This window comes from Ambystoma mexicanum, chromosome 6p (assembly GCF_040938575.1).
Source record: "Ambystoma mexicanum isolate Mex_15411 chromosome 6p, UKY_AmexF1_1, whole genome shotgun sequence".
Classification (NCBI taxonomy): Eukaryota; Metazoa; Chordata; class Amphibia; order Caudata; family Ambystomatidae; genus Ambystoma; species Ambystoma mexicanum.
The window spans coordinates 1,455,418,737-1,455,444,657 of record NC_090935.1 but is presented as its reverse complement, the minus strand read 5'-3'; the positions used below and the strand labels follow the sequence as shown (position 1 = coordinate 1,455,444,657).

The window sequence follows — 25,921 nt, the reverse complement described above, 5'->3', positions numbered from 1 at the left end:
TTCAAACTACGGCGGCTTTCGCTTGGAGTCTCCTGGGCTCCCCCCAACCCTGAGGGAGCCCAGGAGACTCCAAGCGAAAGCCGCTGCTGCAGTCAGAAATACAACGTTCTTGTATTTATGATTTCCGTGGTTTTCCAACCACGACAATCACAAATACAACAACGTTGTATTTGTAATTGCCGCGCCTTCACTCTTTGCCTTCATTTTACGTTTTCTGTGCTTCCCTGGGATTGGGGAGCACTGAAAACGTAAAATGAAAGTGAAGGCAGCCTCCTCAGCTCATGTTGAGCTCTGCTCTGGCTGCAGTAAACAAAAGCTCCCAGTAGGGGGCTTTTGCTGCTTGGTTAGTGCCGCCAGGGCAGAGTTTAACATGAGCTGAGGAGGCTGCCTGAAATGGCAAAATGGATGCTCCCATGTAAACGCTTTGAACCTCGTTTGCTCAAAAGTTTACATAGGAACTTTCATTAAAAATATGTTTAATGTATGTTTTGGGTTATTGCCAATCTTATAAGGCAATAATATTTTTGAGCGCACTATTCCTTTAATATTCTGGCTTAGCATGTTAAGTTTAGATAGAAACAATGGGCCTCATTACGACTTTAGCGGTAGCTGTGCCGGTCAAACCGGCACTGCTGCCACCAGAGTTGTTTTTTTTCCGACACCTGGGAATGGGCAATTACTGGGGTATTACAATTGCGGTCGACCCGGTAATTGCCCATTCCCGGACGCTGGAAAAAAAACATCCCCACTCCTATTTGAGCCGGATAGGGCTCAATGGGAATGGGGAGGTCGGATGCACCGGCACCATTCGTGAATGGTGCCGGTGCATCCGACATGGTCTGCTTGCGGGTGCTGGTCCACCCGTCAGGTCACACCTGGCGGGCGACAAAGGCACCCGCAAGCAGACCTCATAGTTTGCCGGTCCGGTAACAACGGTGCCGGTAGCTTACCAGCACCATTGTTACCGGTTCGGCAAACTTGTAATGAGGCCCAATGTTTTAAATATGTGACCCAACCTTCACTGCGAGATGAGCCCAGCTGACCCATGTGGATTCTGATCGACAGAGAAGAACCAACCAATTACCGCTTGACATCCCCTATGGAGCAGTCCCATCCATAATGTCTAACCAATGAGTAGTATTAGTTTGTACTACATACAATGACGCCACAAGGCTTTTTGAACCTCTGCTTTGCTGTAGAAGATTCATAGCGCTCTTGAGTAGCAGTGTCCTTTGCTGATATTTGTATTCTGTATAATTAAACCTTGTTATCCTTGCAACGCTATCTCCAGGCCTATTTCCCTAGCGAGTTGTCTTTATTCTGGAATGTGCGTACAGAGGCACTTGCCTTCACAGGTATAGATCATGCCAATTTAAGACTGTTCATCGACTCTACTACTACATATCAGCTTGATCATGACACGCTATCCAAACACATCAGGGGCATGCACTGGATGACAGATAGATAAGAGGTGCATGAGACTTATGTTTAGGTTTTCGAGAATTGCATGAATACTGGTGATTACGGTGGTAAATGGCAAAGCCGGACGTGATATTACATTCACTGCTGCCATGATAATACTAGGGAAAGAGGAAGGCCTACGGGAAACCTAGTGCTTTGTATTTGCAGTGCTCATCATTACTTGGATGGAAATAGCATGCATGTGTAAACAGGCCCAGTTTGGAGTAGTCCAACAAACTTAGAAGTGACCCATATGAAGATCAACATTTTGAATAGAAAATGTCAAATAAGGCACTTTATGTGGATTTGGGGGATCTTGAACATTAACTATCGCATAGCAAGTGTTTGTAACTAACTGTGGGTCAGATTGCATTCTCTCCCTTTTGGTTTACATTAATTAACACTTGTGCAGGTTACCTGATCAAGTGCTGAATCTCTGTATGAAAAAATAATAGTTCTTTGTGGCTTCTATCACAAATAAGCACAATATGTTTTAAGAATCCAAAAACTGGAAAATGAAGGCAGATGCACTAGAGATTTTATAAAGCTTAAGAGAACAAATAGTGTGACACTTTACCCAGTGAAATGAAAGCCTGCTGAATTTCCTTCATCACGTTCCTGTAAAGCTCCTTCTGCCATTCGTGTAACAGCTTCCACTCCTCCTCCGAAAAATAGGCTGCAACATCGCGGAATGTAATTGGTACCTAAAAGAAAACGTTTTTGAATACTAATTTCTGGTTTATTTACAAGAAACTTCTCACCACAATCATTGAGCTCTGGAGTGCTGTACGTTATGTGAGAAACGCGAGTGCATTCTCACTTCATCCTCTTCTCAGGTGGCCAGGGATGCGGCCCCAAGGTCGGCAATCGCTTTTGGATGCCGACCTTGGGGGTGGATATGCGAGGGAGGATCACATGGGTGGAGGGCCATGGGGGGAGTGGAGCGAGGACCTCTGCAGGTGAGACACAGTATTCCCCCTTTCCTTTTCATGATGGACCTCTCATGCCTGAAGCTTTAAGAGGGTCATGTTATCAGACTCTGGTTCCCTCCGCTCAGGATAACAAATGGAAACAGCCTTGTTATAGAAAGACTAGTAAGAGACCAATCCGAAGGACCTCTCTCTATATTGGCCAGGTAGAACTTCCTCAGAACTCTCGTAATGATTCCCCAAATCCTCAAATATATATCAACTCAGAGAATAAAGAAATATGAGAAATTCCCGATATAACACTGTCCCCATCTCTTGCACACTCACACACACTATAAACTTTAAAATGTGCCCCTTTTAAACTGGGACGAGGAAGAGGCGACTTAGAGCAATACACACTTCTAGTGAGTTTCACCACTTTAGTACGAGGAAGAGGCATATGAAGGATCAGGCATGTCCTAATTGTCAGAATGAGGGTCAGGCAAACTACCAGCACCTGCAGCCTATTGAGAGGCCACAGGTACTTAAAAGCAGTCCCGCACCACACTGCAGGGATAACTTGCCAGGAGAGAAGGTGGCTGCCATGTGATGAGGAGCAGGCGTGAACCAGACCAGCAAAGAGGACACTGTGAGTGCCCCAGGGAGGAAGAACGTGCTGTGCCATAAGAGAGCATCAATGGGACCCAAGCCCCAGTACTGGCTGGTATTATGTGCTCCCAGCTGGAGCTGGGGAACACAGAGAACTCCTACATGCTGCAGGATGCAGCCTAAAGGTTCTCCGAGAGCGAGTGCTGCTCGCTGTGACTCCCAACACCTACCTGATGAGAGAGAGGAACGAAGAACTGCACAAAGGTGCACGACTAATCAGAGCAGCTCCCTGTGAGTGCGAGAGATAATTACCGGGGGTGCTCTGGGGCAAATGCAGGACAGTTAATCTTACAGCATAAGCAAGAGGTGCGTAACAAGAGGTTTTGGAACCGTTGTGAAGCCAAAAGAGTTGTGCATGAATTACCCAATAATTGTGAAGAAACAATGAGACATGGAAAAGGGGCCCAGTATTGGGGAAAATACAACGGCCAATATTGAATACCGAACTAGAGAAACGATATGGAAATTGAATATTGTGCTATGTTGAAAGAAGTGAAATTAGTTGCCAGCATTGAGAAACAAAGTGAAAGTTGGTATGAACAATTATGAACTAATTGAAAGTAATTGTGAGAAACAGGTTGTTGAGCTCAGACGAGCAAGCTGGATGCAAGTTGAGACAAAGCCAAAATACTGCCACTATACAAAGGGTGAAATGCAAGTTGTGGCAAAGTAAAGAAACTGCAGAATGAAACCACAGCAAAAGTGTTGACAATGGTGCCAAGTGGAAAACCAGTGTTACTCCAGAAGGATCAAGAGCATCACAAAGTGTCAAGGGTTATCAGTTGCGTGACCGGTAATGGGTGGACCGTATGGTCCGACAACTGAGCCTAGACCGATTAGCCCAATCTGGGAAAGAGCCAAGAAAGAGCCCAGAGACCAAGGCAGTGTGATATCAGTGCTGAAGTAAAGAAAAAACATTATGACACAGGTAAAAGCAGTGCGAGTGGGAATTGTGCAATACTGGTGCATCTCATCTCAAGAGACTTGAACCTTTTTGGAACTGTGTTGATCTTGGGGAAGGAAACTCTGAGATACCTTGGAACTGACAAACTTGGGGAAGAGACCCCTGCGATCTTTCTGGATTTTGTTACGCTTGGGGAAGAGAACCCCAAGCTTTTCTTTGTGGAACTATTTGAACTTGGGGTAGGTGAAGCTAAACCAAGCCCCAGCTCGAAGAAACTCAGAACCTTTATTTTGAACACTTTTTTTGTGCTGACAACCCTACACATTGTAGATCTTTAATTGTGAGGGCAAGCATAGGTTTTGGACACAGACAGACTTTAAATTGAATTTACTGACACAGACTATCCTTAGTTTCTTTAGGTAGGGAAATCCCACCTTAGCATAGGGCAAGTTAGGCCTTAATCCAACCTGACATTTGAAATAAAAGTTGTTTTCCTTAAAAAGTGAATCTGTTGTCTGTTGTCTGTGTCTTACTTCATGATGCCTTCACAAAAAGTACTTATGAGTCTCTTGATTCTGACCGCCACAGTACATAGTAAGAAAAAGGGTCAATGGTTTAATATATGGATTCTCTCCACTCGCATTGGTATGTTGGTGGTGTTTCTTGCAATGGCAAAAGTTGCCTTTTGCTCACACTTTCCACTGGTATCGCAGTGTTTTGCTGACATGATTTTCTTCGAAGTAATGACTTTGAAAAATCACATCGAAATATATAGAGGGAAGCGGTTAAAAGGGGTGAGGAGGAGGTTGGGGTAGGGATAATAGCATAGGAAGAGGGAGGTTTGGGGGTGGGAGGAGAAAATAAAATACAAAAGTCCAAGTAATGTTTTCCAAAAAACATTACTTTGAAATAAAACCTGTCGGCAAAGGGACATATAAACCATTCCATTATATAACTAAGTTTCCATTCGCCACAAATCCACGTGTATTGTAATCGTGAGGGGAATGTCATGGGAAGCCTGGAGAAATTGGAAATGGGGGTGTGCGGTTCTGGGAGCGGGCATCAACTGATCCTAACTTATGTGAAGTACAAATATTAGGGAGAAGCAAGTGAGGGATATGCAAGCATCTGGCAGTACCCTTTCCCCACCTTGTTCTCACAATCAACTTTCTTCTGGCATTGTTTGTACTTTGTATTCGTAGGCATTAGAAGGGAGGCAATCATTTCTAAATGAAATAACCTATAGAGGATACATTAGTGGGGACAGAGGCAGTACACAGCTAGGGTAAATTTACAAATTGCAATGGTTGAGTAGATTAAGTGAGCAAGGTGGTGAAGGGGTAGTGTAAAGGGACATAAATCAGGAACAATAACTAGCAGACAAAATAGAAATATACAAACATCCAAGGTCTAGCGGCAGTATGTACATGCAATTTATAGACTTCCACTCATGTGAGTACCAAGAAGGGAAGGCTGGGCGGTCACTTTGAAAGGGATAGTGTGGGGGAAGGTAAACTCGCCTCCACTCGCTACCAAGTATATCTATTTATTTATTGTGGCAAAGTCCTAACAGTACAGACTAAAAGTGGGGATGGTCCAAACGGCAGGGGCCGCCCTGAGCAAGTGGGACCTCGCACAACAGCAGGTGGCAGTCACATGAGCATTCACACCAACCAAATAAACCCATGATCACCAAGGGGAAAGGGTGGAAGGTCATTAGGATCCCTTAAAGACACTCCTCATCATAAGTGTGATCCTCTCAGAGAGCCAATCCACCTACCAAACCATACCCAAAAACACCCAGCGTAGGAAATTAAGCCTTCCCCTTGAAAGCTTGAAAGAATCAAAGTTGTAACATTTTTAAAAAGTCACCAATAAAGAAAATACATTTCTTTCTTCTGCACCGATGCAGGGAAAAATATTTCTGATTATGAATTATACTCATGCAGACTGTGGGAGTCCCATAGAAACAACGTGCACTCAAATAATGGGAAACGGATCTGCATTTCTTGCACAAGAAAGAAAAACAAATACGTACCTGCTACCATTAATTTCACAGCAATTACAAAGTTACAAGTTCCCTCGCCCAACAAACAGTTTCACATACTTACCAGACGATTTCCAGAATATAGATTTACATGTTGGAGTGCAGAAGGACCTATGCTAGAGCAGACAATGGTGGGCAAAGGTCCATGGGTGGGAGGAGACCTCAAACATGTCCAGGGCCTTTCTGAAATCCAAAATGGCAGCATGCCTTAGCATAACATCAGGCCAAATCCCTTACAACCAACATGACCATGAGCATATGGCCCAGTCCCAAAAGAGCACAGCCCACACTACATGTCTCTAAAGCACAACACAGGTTGGGGTGGGGGAGGGGGGTGAGACCAAACAATAAAAGCCAGCCAGCTCAGTCCAACAGTGTAGGGCATTTGGGAAGGAGCTGGAGGAAGGTGCTTGGAGTGCATTGGAGAGCTAGAAGTCTTTTTGAGGCGAGAGCTGGAGAATGGAGGAGAGTGTTAGAGGGAGAAGGCTGGAGGAGTGGATACTTACTATCTGTGGAAGAGAACAAAGAGGTTGGAGGGGGAGTATCGCGAATGCGTTGATACCACACCAGAGAGGTTGGAGTAGTTGATCAAATCTATGAGATAATGCCTGAGGTTGGAGGCAAATTATGGAGGATATTGAAGGAGTTGGTCCCATTTGTCAAGAGAAAGATATTTAAGAGTTGGAGGAGATCAGTAATCTTGTGTGAAGGAGGCGAGGAGGCGGATAGAACCACTATCATCCAAAGAGGAGGAAGATGATAGAAAGCCAGGTGAGGAGAGAAACCTACTCAATTCGAGTAGGTGGAAGGTGGACAGGGACAGCAGAAGATTGGAGGAACACAGAGAGAGAAGGGGGGTGAGACCAAACAATAAAAGCCAGCCAGCTCAGTCCAACAGTGTAGGGCATTTGGGAAGGAGCTGGAGGAAGGTGCTTGGAGTGCATTGGAGAGCTAGAAGTCTTTTTGAGGCGAGAGCTGGAGAATGGAGGAGAGTGTTAGAGGGAGAAGGCTGGAGGAGTGGATACTTTCTATCTGTGGAAGAGAACAAAGAGGTTGGAGGGGGAGTATCGCGAATGCGTTGATACCACACCAGAGAGGTTGGAGTAGTTGATCAAATCTATGAGATAATGCCTGAGGTTGGAGGCAAATTATGGAGGATATTGAAGGAGTTGGTCCCATTTGTCAAGAGAAAGATATTTAAGAGTTGGAGGAGATCAGTAATCTTGTGTGAAGGAGGCGAGGAGGCGGATAGAACCACTATCATCCAAAGAGGAGGAAGATGATAGAAAGCCAGGTGAGGAGAGAAACCTACTCAATTCGAGTAGGTGGAAGGTGGACAGGGACAGCAGAAGATTGGAGGAACACAGAGAGAGATTTCAGAAGGAACTGCAAATCAGGTATATGTGAGTAAGTTTTGAAGAGCGCAAGAGGGCATCTGGATGCCAGACACAGAGCCCCCGAGCTGCTGCAAGAATGAGTCAAACACCAAACCAATGTGGCAGTGGAGCGGGGTGGCGCTGAGAATGGTCCAGAGTGGGTGATAGAGGTGAAATTCCAGAGGATGGGACCATGTGAGGTCACACTAAGCTTGAATGGAAGAATCTGGCAAATGACCAGACCAGTGGATGGAAAAAAAGCAACAAGCAGATTCACGCCTGAAAGAGAGGCCCATGGATGCCTTCAATTATAGAAAATGAGAATTGCACAGGATATCCAAAGTCAAAGCTGTACACTTTGCTTACGTCAATTCTTGTGTCCAAGTGAACAAGCAATATTAAACCAATCTTATTTTAACTCTTTCTCCTCATCCTTGCCATTTGGTTCATAGTGTCAATCGTTTGTGGGCTCCTCCTTCTTCCTCTTCAATTCTTTCGGATATGGACTTTGCATCCAAGATTGAAACACTCTGCTCTTCCTTTCCGTCTTCTACTTCTAATGTTAGCTTTGCTATCTCGCTGTATCACTTTCTGGCTTTATCTTCCTTTTCGCTATTACCAGACTTTGATTCTAGAGCATTGTAAAACATGCCCACCGAACCGTTGCTCCTTCCGATCGCCTTCCATCTGTTTATACATCCTTAATTTCATACCATTTTTTTGTAATCGTTCAATGTCTTCTATTATCTTTCTCTCATGCTACTGTCGCTCCAATATGAACACACCCTTCCTTTGATTCGTATATTGCTTCTCAATGTTGTCATATCTTTCCAATCATTCCTTTCTAAAATTCTGGAACGAGAAACATATTCTGAACTCACTCCTTTCCATGATGCTAATTCTCTGCATCATCTAGTTCAATCAGGTTTTCAATATTTTCATTCCACTGAAACTGCTTGTGTTACCAATTCTCGTCTGCACGTCATGCTAAGCACTCATTACTTGTTCTATTGACAGTGGATCACACTATAATTCTGGCCACTCTTTGCTCATTAGGACTCTCAGGTATTGTTCTTCACTGGTTTTCTCCTCATCTTTCTGTCTGGACCTACTATATCCTAGACAGGTCAATCCCCTCATTTCAGTCCTCCTGTGACGTCCCTCAAAATGCAGCACTTTATCCTTTGCTTTCCCCCCCTTCTAGATGTCACCTCTTTCACCAATTATTTCTTCTTTTAGTTTGTCCTGTCACTTCTATGTTGATGGCTCACATGTTCTTCTTGTTCTGAGGTTCTGCATTCTCCTCTTTCATCGTGTCTCTCTGCAATTTAAACCTCGATGCTCACACACAGACTCCATCATAATCCCTCCAAAAATGTAATTAGCTATTTCCTTGCATTAGCCTCTCTGTCTTGTTCCGCTCCCTCTTAGATCTCCCCCAAACCCCTCTTATCTTTCTCTGTCCACTTCTGCTGCAATCTTGGTATCATTATTGATCCCTCACTTTCTTTGTCACTTTATATATCAGCTCTGCACGTGCGGCTCATCTTTTCCTCTTCAGTGTTATAAACATTTGCCTTTTTTGTACATTTTATTCTACGAAACTTAATTCCACTCGCACCTTCCTAGTCTGGACTACTGTTCTGCTTCTCTTGTCGGCCATCTCATACATGCCTTTGCCACTATTCACTCAAACTTGAATTCTTCTATTTCACGGGTCACCACGTTCTTCCATATCTTCTTCTCTGGTTTCCATTTCATTTACATATACTTTTTCACTTTCTCTGTATTGCGTTTAAATGTGTTCATGGTCCGGCAACTCTATATCTGTGTTATTATATTTCCTTATAATCTCTGTCGCCTGACATCTCAGTTTCTTCTAATTATTCCTCGACCCACTTGAGCTCAATCTCGCTTTTGTGACTTCACGCAACTTGCCCCAAACATTAGAATTCCCTCCTCTTTCCTTTTCGGGCTGCCACTTCTCATGTTGTTTTTCTTTTCTTAAAGAACATTTCCTTTCTTTTCCCGATTGTTATTTTTAAATGTGCAATATTCATATGTACCATTTATGAATTGTAGAGCATTTTGGCAAAAGCGCCATTCAATAAACACAAAAGTTCCTAGTTAGACTGGATTAAGTGAAGAAACGTTGAATCTAGCTGCAAGTGAAACTGAGTGAGAGGAGAAACCTTAAACTCTGAAACAAGAAAGCAAATGATACTTTCTACAATTGGGTAGTAGACTGAAATGAGAAAGACTGAATCCTGACAATTGGAGGCCGAGTTCATGCTTTGTGGGATAGAGAAAACTACAGTAAGACTAAGGAACACGTCCTGACAAGAACCGAGAAAGAAAGAACAGCGTCTACCCCAGAGACCGAAATAGCATTTTCGGACCACCTAACAAACCTTTTTAATAAAATTGAACTATTCTAGTCCTTGTCTAGTACTCCTTAAGAAATTACTACATTGCCAATTGTAAGAATTAAGTGTTCTTTGATTAGTTACTTTCTTTAGCGTGTAAACGTACATCAAAGCTTGCTGCATAGTAAACTTTTTCAAAGTGAAAACAACTTTAAAGTTAGAACTGTCATTTTACAAATAGCCACACATCTTGTACTCTTCAGGATAGGTTCTTATTGGTCAGTGCACCCACTTTCTGTGCCCCTTTACTCCCACTGATTCCTAGCAACCTACCTGTACACCATAGCAGCATTTGAATGTTCATTATAAAAGTTGGACCATGCAACACAATGGGAGGATTTTATTTGAATAAGCATGGAAACTTGTAACCAAGAAGCTGGAGGTCTCTTTAACGATTTTCTCATGCAACAACTTGTATTGTGTATATACCAATGCTTGCCTCAGACGTGTGAACATCCTCTACTTTGCATGTTCGATATATTGACAGGACAGACTCAGGCAGGGCCCTCATCCTTGTGAGGTCAATACATTGTGTACCATTAAATTTGCAATAGCAACACCTATTTTTACAGCGCTTGGAAGCTAGAAGAGTACATCATGAAGGGATATATACCATCATTAACCAGAACTCTCATGTTTCCCTATTTCATGCGTAAAGTTACTCAGGGGGGTGGGGGTTGGGGAGGGGTGTTTGCTTGTCTGCTTAAGCCTGCAGAGAGAATTCCAGCTGTCACCGCAGCATTTAACTAAAGCCATGAAAAGCTTTTCAAATTCCTTGATTGCAGGATAGTTTTCTGTGTCACTTTACAGCCATTAATTGACAATTAAACAATTGTGGTAGAATGTTTAATTTGTGCACTGCTGGAATTTAACACGTGATTAAGAATCTGCATGTCATTACTTATTTTAAAGCACAAAATGAAAACTTTTTCAATACATTTTATTAAACTGCTTGAAATATTTTGGCTTTAAAAAAATGTAAACAGATTCTATGTTGGGTTATATGGATCAGAATGCAAAGAATAAAGCCAAGACGTACTTGACGTACTCCTTCATAAAATGGGGACATTTGAGAGTTCTATATTATCACTCACCTTATCCGACTCCAGGTTTGACATTTTTTTTTGCAGCCTTAGACTTTACTTTTGAGGTGGAATTTCGGTGGGTGGCTGACCAGGTGTCGACGAAACAATGCCCTGAGATACACCTGTACTCCCTGTAAACATTCCAGAGTGAGATGGAGGTGGCCGACGGGCAGAGAACCCCTAAACCTAATACCAAACCTGAACGTAACAATGGTTTGAGTATTGACAGCTGTTGCTAAGAACGCCTTATTGTGACTAATCTTGTGACTCAAAAAGCTCAGAATACAGACACTGCTTTCAGCGCAGACTCCGTCTGGGGAACTTTCTTGTCATGCTCAATATCTAGACACCTTTCAGTGAATGATACAAGTCTGCTGCGCATGCGTGGCGCAAACTCATTGTCGTCAATGGGGAAACCCCCATACAGACATGCACACAATTATGGAAACACGGCTCTTAACTAGGTCAGAGGGCGTAGGTGGGGTTGGCACTGTAAGTACAGTAATACCTCATTCATCAAACAACTCTACTAGCCCTTCCTTGGTGATGTACATACAAATGCATTTACTTTATTACTGTAAAACGTTTCTTGCAACGCTTTACATCAATGTTAGCGAAGCGCTTCCACCCAGTTTTAATTTAATCTCAATCTATATTATAGCATTTCAAATTGGTTGGGTGCCGGTGCTTTTTAAAATTATATATTCAATATCCCTATATTTTCAGGGGGAGCAGACTAGTGCATGTTTAGCTCTAGTGACCTCTGCTAGTGATCTGTGTTCTGTGCATGCGCAGTAGGAAACTAGAGCGAGTCACATTTTGGCCAGGATTTTTCTTCGGCTTCTGAGGAAATAACCCATGCCTACAGTTTATTTGCAGGCCCTGCTCATTAGACTGCGTAATCGAAAGTAAATTCATCCAAGAACGATCTCGAAAGAAATGTCCGGACAGGAGTCAGACGAGGTGAGTCTTGTGCTGGACTGGAGAGTTCGCCTTTTAATGTATCTACTGGTATTTAGAGGCGGGTGCCCAGTTCTCTGGATGTGCCACTAGTGAATAAAGTAATTCTACCCTTGCCCTGCTTACAGTATCAAGCACCAAAACAAACACAATTAAATTCGTCAGTGTTGATCTGTGTGTCCTGAACTTAACATACACCGCTGTGAAGGCCAAGCCTGTGCCTCGGGCCGCCTCATACACTCACACGCATGCACACATGCAATGAGACACGTCACACACGTCTGTGGCTTCTGATGTCCCGGATGCAACTGCAGCAGGGACCGTCTTTATTCGTATCGCGCATGCGTGGCCTGGAACGAGGCTCATGCATGCGCTCATTCACTTAAAGACGTAACATCCCTTTTTTTCTTGAAACAGAAAAACAACATTGAACACAATAACTTCAAAACTTGACCCAACGTGGGTCGCTGACCTGGCTCGGTCATCGGCTCAGTCTCCTGAGTCCAGGATGTAGTCCTTGAACCGGATGGGTGGTTTGCGACACTGCCTCGTCGGATACCGACTGCTACTCCCTGGGGTCGGCAGCGGTGTCATGTCCCGTGGTGTGGTGTCCACTGGCATGTCAGCTTCGGGGTCCTCTACCTGGTCCTCTGGCAGGGGAAGCTCTTCTGGCTCTTCCTCTCGGTGTCGGACCTCTACCTTCTTGAAGAAGGACTTTTTGCGGGTGACAGTCCCTCTTTCGCTGGCGGCAGTGACCATAGTCCTTTTTACATGGGTGACTGTCCACGGTTGGGGCTCATATGTGAGCAATAATTTTCCTTCCCGTCGTCGATTCCTGGCGAGTACATAATCTCCTACAGCTACCTCCCTCTCCAGTAGGCCTATCCTCATGCTCTCCTTCTTGTTGCGGGCCGCTCTCTCCTTGTCATCGTCAATTACCCCTGGCTCGCGGCCTTCTACCTCCGGAATGAGCCCCCTGGGGCAGCGTCCAAACAGTGCTTCGGCCGGGGGGACCCCTGTCGATTGGTGGGGTGTCGTTCTATATTCCCGTTGGCTGATACTCAGAAAACTTTGTTCAATGTTCTCATGAGTCTTTCCGCTTCGCCATTGGCCCCGGGCCAGAGTGGTGATACTTTTCGGTGTTGAATCCCTCTCTCCTTCATGTATTGGGCAAATTGATACCCTGTGAACGGTGGCCCATTATCGGAGCACCGGACCTTTAGGAAGCCATGAGTTGCGAACATCTTGTCAAGTGCCAAGGTGGTGTGGTCACTTGCTGTTGAGTGCACTAGCTCCACCTCCGGGTACCTCGACCACTGGTCCACTACGACCAAGAAATACATGCCCCTCCCAGTCGACCCGAAGACCGCATGAACTGTGCCCCAGGGACTTTCACTCATTTCCATGAAGCTAATCGGCGGAGCTCTGTCTACGGGACTCGCGGCTTGACATGGCAGGCACCTCCGCACGTGTCCTTCCACCAGACTTTCTAGGTCAGGAAACCATACTTTTGGTCTCAGCCATGCCTTAGTCTTGGCAACACTGTGGTGACCGGTGTGTGCTAGCTCCAGAACCCTTGCTCTCAGCACTTGCGGGATAACGATCTGTCATCCTCGCAATAGTAGCCCATCATCCGAGATCGAGAGTTCATCTCGTACCTTCCAAAGAGCTTGGAGGTCCCTCTGTGCTCTGTCTTCTCGCCGGGTGTTCTTATTGAGCACCTCTCTCCCATTCTCCGCTCCGTATGGCTGCCTGTATGATTTTTAATACTTCGTCCGTAGTCGATTCTTTGGCTATTACCTCCCTCGACAGCGCCACTGGCATTGCACTTTCCACAATGCTGTGGACAAACTCCTGACACTCCACCAGGTCACCGGAACCTTGACCCCTTTTGCATCTCGGATGGCGGGATAAATAGTCGGCTGAGTTGTTTGTCCTGGGTCTGTACACCAGTTTGACCCCATACTCGATGAGTGCAAGCATCCACTGTTCGATCCATGAATCGGAATCAGTGGTTTATGGTCTGTCACCACTATTACAGGTTTCCCTAGAATGTAGAGGCGAAAATGCCGGCAACCCCACAAGATCGCTAGTGCCTCCCTTTCGGTTTGCGAGTAGCGCCTTTCGGTGTCTGTAAGTGCTTTGCTCGCATAGGCAATTGGGCGCATGTCTCCTCTGGCATCCGCTTGCATGAGAACGGCTCATAGCCCCACCGGGCTGGCATCTACAACTATCTCCGACTCTGCAGTGGGGTCAAAGTATGCCATCGTGTCTTGGTCAGAGAGTGCTCTCTTTATGTCAAGAAATGCCTCTTGCTCTCTCTTCTCCCAAATCCATGGAACATCGTTCTTGGTCAGGGCTCGGAGTGGTTCAGATAGGGATGCGAGGCCTTTAATAAATCGTCCACAGTAATTGACCATCCCAAGGAAACTGCGCTCCTCCGTGGGGGATTGGGGCGCCGCAGCCTCGCGGATGTCTCGGATTTTCTCCGGGTCAGGTGACACCCAACTCGCGTGGAAGATGAACCCGAAGAATCCGATGCAATCCTTGAAGAACTCGCACTTCCTGCGGTGTAGGGTAAGGCCCAGCTCTTTCAGCCGCTGCAAAGTCAACTCTAGATGCTTCATGTGTTCAGCCTGGACGCCGCGAATACGAGAATGTCATCGCTCATATTGAGCACTCCCTTCAGGCCTGCTAGCGCTCCTCTTATGGCATTCTGGAAAACTTCTGCAGCTGAGGATACGCCGAAGCTGAGACGTTTGAACTGATAGAGGCCTTCATGGGTGGTAAATGTTGTTATATACCGAGAGTCCGGGTGAAGTTCTAGCTGGTGATACTGGACCTCAGATCTAGCTTCGAGAAGACTTTGGCCCCTTGCAGATCGCTTGATGTCAGCGTTCGTGAGTTGCATGTCCACACAGATGCGGACGGCACCGGGTTGTTACGGTTTTGGCGCAACGACAATAGGCGAGACCCAGGGGGTCGGTCCCTCTACTCTCTCGATAATGTCCATCTCCATGAGTGATTGAAGCTCCTTCTCCACCTGTGACCTGAGGTGGAAGGGTATCCTGGAGTGTTTCAGTGCCGTGGGCCGAATTGTTTCATCAATGTGCAGTCGCACTGGGGCTGCTTTTAATTTTCCCACTCCCTGGAAAATGCTTGAGAACTTGTCCAGCAGTTGGTCGATGTCTACCTGGTATACTGCCAGTGCGAAATGCACAATATTCAAAGCCTCCGAAGGGGCGCAGCTCAGCAGTGAATGTGGACTGACGTCAGTGACGAAAAAACGTGCTTTGATTGTCTGAGCCCCATGGGTCACGGGTGCCACGAACACACCTTGGATCGGTAGAGGTGTGTGTCCCCCAAAAGTGAATATTTTGACTTTGGAATCGTCCAGCGGTGGCGGGCCTGGGATGGTTTTGTAATGTGCAGTGGCTAAAACACACACGGAGGCCCCTGTGTCGATCAGTACTTGTGTGGGGTTACCTCCAATGTCCACGACACACATGGGTTGCCTCCTTTTCTTGGTCCCTGTGGCCAGGTTTGAGATAAAGAAAATGTCTTCATCTTCTTCCTCCTCTTCTGCGATGTTCAGCCTCCGAGCGTCCTTTTCTAATGTGGCGATGCTTCGTTGTCTCCTGAAACCGCCTCCACCTGCTCTAGCTGGTCCTCTGTGTGTAGTCACTGGTGCAGCCGCTCGACACATCCTCGCATAGTGTCCCGGCGTGTTGCATCTCCCGCAGACTCTCATCTTTGCCGGACAGTCTTCTGCGTGTGGTAAATCATACCCACAGTATTGGCACACAGTTGGGGTGCCTTGCGTGGATGATGCCTCCTGACGCTTCTGGGTTTGTCTTCCCACTGCAAACGCTTCCTCACTTTTGCACGGGCGCACTGCGGCGTCCATTTTTGCACCTCTGCTCTCGGCGAGCTCATGCACCCTACCATTGTCCAATATCTGTGTCAACGTCATGCCTGGCTCCTGCAGAATCTGCCTTCTCAATTTGCTGGAGCTACAGCCTTGGATGACTTGTTTGCGAATCATTACCTCCTCATTGTCCCACCTGCAGGTGCTTGCCAATTGTCGCAGGCGTGCGCAAAACTAGTCCAGGGATTTGTCGTTTTGTTGTTTCTCCCCGCACATGACGAATCTGTCGAAATCAACGTTTGACAGTGGAACAAAGTGGTTGTGGAGCGCTGTTTTGACGGCTGCATAGGTCACAACTTGCAGGTTTAAGGATTCATATATCCGCAGAACTTCCGTACCTGCCGAGTAGAGCAGCGTGGCAACCTTTGCGTCGTCATCATCCTCCCCTGTGGCTCTAAAAAACATGTCAAATTTCTTTATCCACAAAAGCCATTTGGGGCCCAGTTTGGAGGGTGGGCCGGAGGTGTCAAACTCCTGCATGGGTGGTAGTGATCCCTGTTGACGTCGTGCCACTCTCGCCGGCGTGGGCACCTCACTGTCGCTGTCAGCCATCTTCACAGGTCGCACAGGCACCTCCCCTTACAATGGAGACCGCAAACCTGACTCAAAAGGGCAGACACAGACGTACCTTAATGTGTCCACAGCGACGATATGTTGGGCATCAGCTCTGGTACAGGCCACTGGCTGTCTGTCAGGATCTGGATGTCTTTTCTGGCACCTTGCTGTGCCGAATCTGCCACCACCGGCTGTGATTGCAGTCCTCCAGATCAGAGGAATGCAGGGGTTCCAAAAATTGAGGATTTTACCTTCTTTGGTACGTGGACAGCGCACAAGCACCCTCGCGGGCCGCTACTGCCTCACGCACTGAAAGTGAAAATGGCCGCCATCACTCTTGTCGGGTCCGGACTACATTAAAGGAAGGGATACCTGATTGACTCGCTTGCGCGTGCCAAAATGCCCTCCTCACTGCATCCGTCCTCATCGCCAATGTGAAGGCCAAGCCCGTGCCTCGGCCGCCTCATACACTCACACGCATGCACACATGCAATGAGACACGGCACACACGTCTGTGGCTTCTGAGGTCCCGGCGGCAACTGCCGCATGGACCGTCTTTATTCGTATCGTGCATGCGTGGCCTGGAACGATCCTCGCGCATGCGCATATTCACTTAAAGACGTAACAACCACTACTATCCTCCTGGCAACCGTGGTTGGGGATTTCGTTTTTTTCTGTCTATTAACAACAATGAGGCGAGTATTATATATGATCTACTTTTAAGAATAACATTCATAATTTTAAAAGAAGAAACGGGGCTCCTTAGTGAACGTTGTCATAATCACAGAACTAATCACCGTAGGTCCCAGTACATATAAGTGCAGGTAATCAGTCTCTCATGCTGTTCTTTGGTGCGCTTCAACAATTCTTGCACTTCTCATGAAAATAGGACAGAGGAGTTCCTTGACCAAATAGAGGAAAAAGGACAATGTTATATGGTCACGGAACTCGGTGAGTTGACTATTTTTATTCCTTATAATACATGGCCATACACTATTCCCCTTTAATACCTTGCCTCTTGCTTTATCTAATATTAGAGATCTTCTATTTGCTGATCCATATAATCAATGTTGAATCTTTTTAGATTTGAAACACTAAAGAAATAGTTTAAGAGGACAAGATGGTCACCGGCATAGAGTAGACGCATCTGTGCGAGCTCCGTGCCTTCTCCGTGAAATTCAGCGAATCCCAATGCATATGGAGAGCAGAAGGTGTCCTTGACCCCCTTTCCGCCCTCCCTAGCACTGGCTGTCACGACCCTCGCCCAAAACCCCCTCTGGCAAACCCATTGGCCAGGTGGAATCAGGACTCAGCCTCGAGAGCTTGGCATCCTTTTCAAAAACCCTCATACACCATGAAAAACAATTTGCTTGGGAACTACTTTATTGTATTGTCAGCCAACATGGAGGCATCCACATAGCTTGGTTCCTAAGAACCAAGCTATGCGGTCTAGTGTTTTGGGTGTGGTAGCCTGGGACTACTTTACCTGGACTATTTTGTTGGGGCTATTTAAACCACACCCGAGCAAGACAACACGCTTCGCGTTACTTTGCAGCTTGCAACGTGACGCTCAACGTGTCCAGCTAGTCCCTCGAACCTCGGAGAAGCAGAACCTGCAAGGAAACAGAAGGAACATCATTAGCAGCAGCATCTTACCTGCAGTCTTCATCTGTAAACACTCGCAGCTAGTGAGAACAGCTCCCTCGAATCTGCACGCCTCCCGGACAGAACGACCTGAAAGAGGAAGATAGAGGCAACATTAAAGAAAGCAGTAGAGACATTTACGAATTACAAACTGCTCAAAAGGCTTACCTGGCTGGGCGCCTCTCAGCTGGCACCTCTCCGGACATTCCACTTGCGCTGAAGAACACTGTGACCTACAAGGAAGGAAAACACAGGTTAGCAAAGGCAAGACTTTGCAGCGCTGCGCATAGCGCTTACTTACCGCATCATAGCGCTCTTAATGCGCCATCATTTACCAGCGGGGCTCAACCAAGCCAGTTTGCCGCGCTGAAGCTCCGCATTTAAGGGAGAAAAAAGAGACATTTTAAACAAGAAAGGCATGCAGGATAGCAACAAAACTAAAGAACAGCAATAAGACCTACCTGAACAATATCAAACGGGCCGGCGTCAGTGAAGTAACTGGACCGCACTCGCCCATGACAGACAACGCGCCCCTGCAAAGAAGGCAGGACGGAGAGCACGCCTAATTCTACCACAAGGTGAGGAGAGGGCGCCAGAGGGACTGAAATCATACAGGGGTGGAGGGAGGATACTTACCCCAGTCGGTCAGTCTTGAACACAGTCCTCCTGTATTTTCAGGCAGAACCTTCCCCTCAGACCACATCAGGGCAAAGCTGAGAAGAATATCAGCGAGTAACCCTGATGGGTGGCGTCCCTGTGGATACCAGGTGAGCGTAACAGTGACCCGCTTGGAGGCATGGGACCCCCTGTCTGGCATATCGGAGGAGACACAGACGCCGCCTGGGCTCAACAGAGCTCTGATCCCAGAGAGGAGTCAGTGACGCCCAGGGGGCGGGAAGCCTGGTCGGGGAGCGGCCGCACTGTAAGAGGCGTGAGCAGCAGGGAGCGGTAATGAATAAGGTGAGCCGAAGCAGAGGACGTTGGAGTCTGCTCGTGCCCCAGTGCCGCTCCGGTGAGGGAAAGTGGAAGCGAAAGGGAAGGTCTTAAGTGGCTTCCGGGACCAGAGGTGGTTCTGCTCAAGTTTAGAGAGGCAGGGAGGCTGTTCCAGAGGGGGGCCCCAGCCGAAGAGAGAGATCTGCCCCCAACTCTCTACTTTACAGAGTGAGAAATGCAAGCGCTTGGAAATGGATTTGAAGTTGAGGGAAAAGAATATCGGACTGGTTGGGGTTATGGAACATGCTGATCCCAAGGCTTAGAAAATGATACCACTGGTTATGCAGATTGCTAAAGAATGTTATGGAGTGGATAACATCAGTGAAAATGACATTGATCATGCATACTGGGTCGGTAAAGACCCTGGTTCCAGACCTAGACACATATTGGTATCCTTCACTCTCTCAAGGAAAAGACAATCCTTATTGACTGCATCCAGGATTAAAGGAGCTGCTTCCTTCAAAGGTAAACCCATTTATACCTATCCTGACTATCGTGAGGAGCTTGTGGATGCTAGGAGAGACTTTAAAGGTGTGAAAGACTTGGTAAGGGAGCTTCAAGTGAGGGTCTTCTTTAATAAGTTTAATCTACTGACTTTAATGCTGCCAGAGGGCGATAAAACCACTTCTGACTGTAAGGATACGTTATCCTAGTTGGAGGATTTTCAGAAAACACGTGATATTGCTGATTAAATGTGTTGTTTGGTGAATACACGCCGTTTTCAGTAATTTTTAAAGTTCTTTTTTATATTATTAAAATGGCGTCAGTCATATATATGCTGCATTTAAACGTTTTTTTGCCTTGGAATCTCAGCTCGGGGCTTGTTGGAGGAAGCTTTGTTTACTTGAGGAAAGGACCCATCTTTCTCTGACCAGCTGATCAGTCACATGTCCGGATATCTGCTTCCGGATACTCGCGATCACCGCCGAGGACCGGGAAGATGGAACGCAATACTTTGGAGCTACTGGGAATTGAGGGCACTGCGGTATGTGAGCGGGAGCTGGCATAGGTGGATACATCCTCTTCCCTTCGCTCGACCGGCAAGTATGGACACGGTGAGGCGGAACATGGATTGACGAAATGCGCTTCCTCCCCCTCCCCTTTTTTTCACGTGGCGGCTACATTTCATGCCTTACTGTTAGTTACATGGCCGGCTTGGGATCCGCTGACGTGCATTGAAGGTAAAACATGTCTTGTCTTGTCATGGCAATTAAGGAGACAATCGTCATTCGGCGGATCACATGGCAACGTTATATAAACATGTCAGGGCTCTCGTTTTTTGAGTTCCGTTTTAGCATATTACATTTGGAACACAGCATCAAAACAATGACACGGTGCTAGAGCAGGCATGAAAATAGTACTATGCTCTGCCTTTGAAATATTGAAGTGGCCCTGAAAGATTAACAAATCCATCTGTTGTCCCCTCTGGATTGCAAGAGCCTGCTCTGCCCACCGCCACCACCTTACAGTGCCCTTGCAGTGTGCCCACACATCTGGTCCCTTCAATGACTGCCTGTGTTTGTATCAGTATGGTGGGGGTAGCGGTTGCAAATCAATTGTGATGGGGGCAGCGGTTTTAGTTAGTATTCAGTTTGATCTTATCTTAAATGTGCATTAATCTATCCTTCAGGATAAAGGAACAAAGTGGCCAATTACTCAATACCCTTTCCAATTTTTTTACCATTATTGGGCTTAGGTAATGCTTGTGATCTGAATAAGTAAATTATTAAGTGTGTTGGTTATCTAGTATACAGCATTTAGTATTTGATTTGTGGTTGCCATTTGATCTGAAAAAACATTCTTTACCAGCCTTTACTACATTGGGGGGTTCCGATTGTTAAAGCTTAACTCTTGAGTTTACAATGGACACTAAAGTTGCTGAGATGCATTGGCTCTTGATGCATCATGGGGGTAAGGGGTTGGGTCGCGAGTATGTACTTTTTTTCTGTATTGATGAGTAACTGCACAATGTTGAATGTGTCGTGTTTGGTGACAGTGACCCGACTCTCTACATTAATGTTCTACCATGTAGCTGATATGTTCTATAATGTTATGGCTATGTTACATACTCTCACATCTCTATGTTATACTGGCATGTGATGTGGTAAGTGTTGTGTTGGCTGATGGTCCATGTAATGTACACCACATGATGACTGTTTATGGCGGTGCACTATCTGTTATATCTGGGGGAGGTTTTAAAGTCATTATTGAGGCACTGTGCCCTTGCTTCCATGGTTGACTTATGGATTTGGATGGATTTATGGATATGGATTTGGTTGTGGGCTGTGTTTATCAGCTTATTTTGAATGCTGGAAAGAGCTGCTTTTACATTTTTTTTCTTCCAGCAGATGGATTGGCTAATTGCCTTGTAGTTATTATTTTACTGAATGTTTTTTTCTTGTTGATTTACGTATATAGATTTGGGGATTGTTGTGTAGGTTATTGGTTTTCAGACGTGATGCTTGTGTTCTTGTATTAGCAATTGAAATCTTATTTGGGAGAGGTACCAGGGGTATTGGGTTTTTAGAGCGCTTGTAACGTTGGCGTCCTATTTCTGTTTTGGGGGGTGCAGGTTTTCTTTGGTTTTTTTTTGTTTTTGAACTAGTGCTTACTTTTTGGAATCATTTCTGACCTATCACAATGTCTGCAAGCAGGGAATCGCGCCTATCGATCACCTCATGAAATATTAACGGTATGAATAATCCGGTGAAACGGCAGAAGATTCTTAATTGTATTGCGGAAATGAAATGTGATGTTTGTTTTTTGCAGGAAACTCACCTATTGAGAGAGGATGTGTTTTACAGAAGAGGTGGGTTGGCAGTGCCTTCACCTCATGCTATTCCAGTAGTAGCAGTGGTGTTGCAATTCTTGTTCGAAAAGGTTCCTGTCAGAATTCTTCCTCTTGGACTTGACCCTGTAGTGTAGAAGAAGAATTCTTCCTGCTAATATATCACTTTGAATGCACAAATAAACATACAAAGCAATCTATTGACTGGAAGATTGGATTCCCATCGAGACCTCGTGGCTGTAGAAAATAAACAAGAAAGATGTGATTAGAACAACTGATAAGGAATTCAGAAAATTAATTTCTCTAGTGTTACTCCAAACTAACCTGACTATTGTTTAGAGACTTGGAATGTCTAACACAACGGTTTAAAGGAAATCCAATAGATGTTCTGAAAGAAGGATAAACAGTATGAGCCTATAACCCTGGGATCAAATGAAGAGTGACAATAAGCAACAAGAACAAAATCCTGCTTACCCAGACCTTTCTCTGTAAGGCAAAAACGATGGGACGCCCTTATTAAAATGGAGAAAGTTTACCAGGTAAGATCTTCTTCCTCGGCACAGCGGAGGCTGTTCCACAGTGCTGCAGCGGCTGTTCCACGGTGCAGCGGAGGCTGTCCCACGGTGCAGCGGCGGCTGTCCCACAGTGCAGCGGCGGCTGTCCCACGGTGCAGCAGAAGCTGTCCCACGGTTAGATTTGTCTCTAAAACGCGGAGATGAGATACTGTCTTTACCGAGTGCAAACAACAGAAGGAAAACCAGAGAGTTTCCAAGTACAAACCGGGTCGCAAATCCAAGCGGGCAAGAACAGGAACAGAAGGAGAAAAGCCAGACGTAATCGAGGGACAAAAGCAAGAGTTCGTTACCAAGAGGACAAAAGTTTACAAAGCAGGCAAGGATGATCCAAAAGAGTAGTCAAGTCAAAAGCCGGGTCAAGAAGGTGAACGTAATCAGAACAAGAAAAAAGGCCAGAAACCGACCGCCAAAAAATGCTCGATCAGAAGCACTGCACAAACGTGGAGGCGTGGTTTAAACAGTCCAGGTCACCTGTTCAATGCCGTGATCCCAAACGAACGTTGCGCTTCCTTAGCAACGTATCACATAGTTTCCATGGCAACCTCCATTCACTGTGGCAAGCCGCGCTTCGAGTTGAGTGTTTTCTTACTGAATTTGCTGGACTAAAAATGTGTGAACCATCGCGCAGTGGTCTATGCATGACAGTTCCCCAATTATCATTTTGAAAACTTGCAGTGATAAAGTGGGCAGGATGGTTGCTCTTCTGGTGGATATTCAGGGGACTAAGAATGTGTTATGCAGTGTTTATGCTCCATCTATGGATGATGGTTCTTTCTATAGGGATGTGTCGCAGTTCTTGCTTGACCTGGATTGTCCCAATCTTTTAATTAGAGGCGATTTTAATTTGGTTTATGATCGTTCAATTGATTGTTCAACTCAGAGGATGATTCTGAGGAAAGATGTACATTATCGTTCATTTAGGACTCTTATTGAAGATTTTGATTTGAAAGATTGCTGGAGGCTACAATACCCTGATGTCAGGGAGTTTACCTTTTATTCTGGCTCACATTCCACTTATTCGAGGATTGATATGCTGCTCACGGCTGGTGGGATGACCGCAAATTTGTTAGACAGCAGTATTGGTTCTATTGCTGTCACTGATCATGCACCTCACTTTATGAGTGTAGCTCTGAACTTTGAATGCTGTAGATCGTTTCAATGGAAAATGAATACATCAATTATATATGATGATGTCCTATTGGAGAAGCTTAGGACTGAAGATGAATATTTTGTGTTGGAAAATATTTCGGAAGAACTTAGTAAAATAACTATTTGGGAGGCCTTCAAATGTACGATGCGAGGTCTTGCTCTAGGTGTGTCTAGCAGCAAAAGGAAGAAATTGGGTAGGTTGACTTCTGATATTGATGCTCGTATTATTGAGGTAACGAGAGAATTGGTGTGTGTTTCGAATGATGCTGGTAAGAGTAATGAGTTGAAGAAATTGAAGATAGAACTGGATGACATTTTGTGTTTGAAAGTTAGTAGCGACTTGAATAGGATCAAATGTGCTTATTTCGAACGAGGCGAAAAGTGTGCTAAATGGCTAGCTTACAGATTGAGACAACAACACTCTGAGGGAGCCATTACTTCAATTCAGAATGGGAATGGTTTGACCACTTTTGATCCGCATGAGAATAATTCGGTCTTTAAGACCTTTTATGCTGATCTATATAGGAATGAATCTGATGTTACTGGTCAAGGTGAACTTTTCGTGAACAGGTTGGATGTTCCAAAACTTACTTGTGATGAGAAGGAAGACTTCAACAGACAGATCACAATTGATGAAATCAGGTTTGCCATTAGTAAATTGAATTCTGGGAAAACTCCGGGACCTGATGGATTACCGGTTGAGTTCTATAAAATTCTTCCAGAGAGGGTGTTGGGTCTTTTGAAGGATATGTTTACTGAATCTAAGGAAGTTGGCCTTCTCCCGTCGTCTACAAACCATGCTACTATCTAGGTCTATTTGAAGAAGTGCAAGGATTGTAACTTGCCGTCAAGCTATCGACCAATCAGTTTGAATAAGATTTTGACAATAAGATTTTGGCTAAATTCCTTGCTTTACGCATCGAACAACTCATGCCAAAGCTTATCCACACTGACCAATCAGGGTTTGTTAAAGGTCGTAGGACTTCCAGTAATATCAGGAATTTGCTATTGACCATGTCCCATGCACAGAATTTGGATGAAGACGTGGCGGTTTTCTCCCTAGATGCTGAGAAAGCATTTGATCGAATTAACTGGCAGCATTTGTTTAGGGTTTTACGAAATATGAATATGGGAGAGGAATACATTACGTGGGTTGCCCTTTTGTATGCTCGCCCCACAGCAGATGTTAAAACTAATGGCTTATTGTCAGAATCTTTTGATCTACATAGGGGCACTAGGCAAGGTTGTCCACTGTCACCATTGTTGTTTGTCCTAGCCATTGAAGCGCCTGCTATTGCTTTGAGGTGTGATTTGAATTTGAGAGGTGTTTCCTTTCACGGTATTGAACAGAAGACTTGGTTCTACGCAGATGATCTTTTATTAGTTTTGAGGAACTTGGATTTGTCTTTACATTCGTTGATGAACACACTTAATCGGTTTCATGAAGTGGCTGGATATAAGATTAACTGGTCTAAATCGGAGGTAATGCCAGTGACTACGCGTTGTGATAAATCTTTGGTGACAGGGTTTGGATTTCAATGATGTGAGAAAAAACTGAAGTACTTGGGAGTTTGGTTGACTCTGGGTGTAAGTGATATTGTTGAAGAAAACATGGGTATGGTTTGTAGGGAACTGAAATTGAACGTCCAAAGGTAGTCGGTTTTGCATCTATCTCTGTGGGTAAAGTAAATGCGCTAAAGATGAATGCTGCACCAAAAATTATTATATTTTGAGTATGCTTCCCCTGAAAATTGGTCAGTATTATTGGAAGTTGATTGATACCACTCTCCAGTCCTTTATTTGGGATGAGAAACCGCCAAGACTGAAGCTTTGGAAACTCCAGCTTCCAGTCGAGAAGGGGGGGCTAGGTGTCCCAAATTTTAAGGCATATCATTTGGCCTTTTCATGCCAATTTTTTCTTCCATTTTTGAGGGAATCTCCTAGTGAATGGGCGATGGCAGAGGCAAGTGTGACGGGCCCACTAGCCCCTAAAGCGACATTCACGACTGTTAGCAAACATGGTAAGAGATGTCCCTTGACTGAGTTTCTTAGAGACGTTTGGAAGAATATCTATGATATGTGTGGCTCGGTTGCTCTGAAATCGCCTGATGCATCTATTTGGCTGAATAAAGCTATAACAAACAATGGCAAGGTGTTGTTTTGGCCGGAGTGTTTTCTTGGTGGAATTCAATGGATTAGTGATGTTTTTAAAAATGAGAAATGGATTGACTTCGCTGTGCTAAGTGCTACTTTTATTGTTGAAAATGTCTCTATCTCGGACTTCAGGAAATTGAAGAGATGTATTGGTGAAGTGCATTGTGACGGTGTTCTGACTTGAGTGTCGTGTAGACCGTTGAAACCTCCGTCCTCAAGTGACGCACAGGGGAACTAAAAGAAACCCGCTGTGCGACCTTTGAGGCCACAGGTGGGAGATGTTACTTCCCGGATCCACG

At 45.3% G+C, this 25,921-nt stretch overlaps 2 protein-coding genes across 5 annotated transcripts in view; one reads left to right on the top strand and one right to left on the bottom strand.

The window, feature by feature from the left end:
* The window catches only part of LOC138510519 (zinc finger protein 436-like), a 73,931-nt gene extending 62,642 nt beyond the window's left edge, over window positions 1–11,289 (bottom strand). Inside the window, exons 1-2 of one of the 2 annotated variants that reach the window (XM_069626231.1) lie at window positions 10,886–11,289; window positions 2,039–2,165 (exon numbers count right to left, since the gene is read on the bottom strand). In XM_069626231.1, coding sequence (XP_069482332.1) covers window positions 2,039–2,165; window positions 10,886–10,909 — 151 coding nt within the window. In that variant the 5' untranslated portion in view covers window positions 10,910–11,289. The remainder of the gene's footprint in view (window positions 1–2,038; window positions 2,166–10,885) is intronic. The other variant, XM_069626232.1, reaches the window with a different exon arrangement.
* Window positions 11,286–25,921, top strand: part of LOC138510520 (zinc finger protein 630-like) — a 350,463-nt gene continuing 335,827 nt past the window's right edge. The window contains exons 1-2 of one of the 3 annotated variants that reach the window (XM_069626234.1): window positions 11,286–11,368; window positions 11,745–11,839. In XM_069626234.1, the coding sequence (XP_069482335.1) occupies window positions 11,816–11,839 (24 nt within the window). In that variant the 5' untranslated portion in view covers window positions 11,286–11,368; window positions 11,745–11,815. Of the gene's footprint in view, window positions 11,369–11,672; window positions 11,840–25,921 lie in introns of those variants that run through there. The other 2 variants (XM_069626233.1, XM_069626235.1) reach the window with 2 other exon arrangements.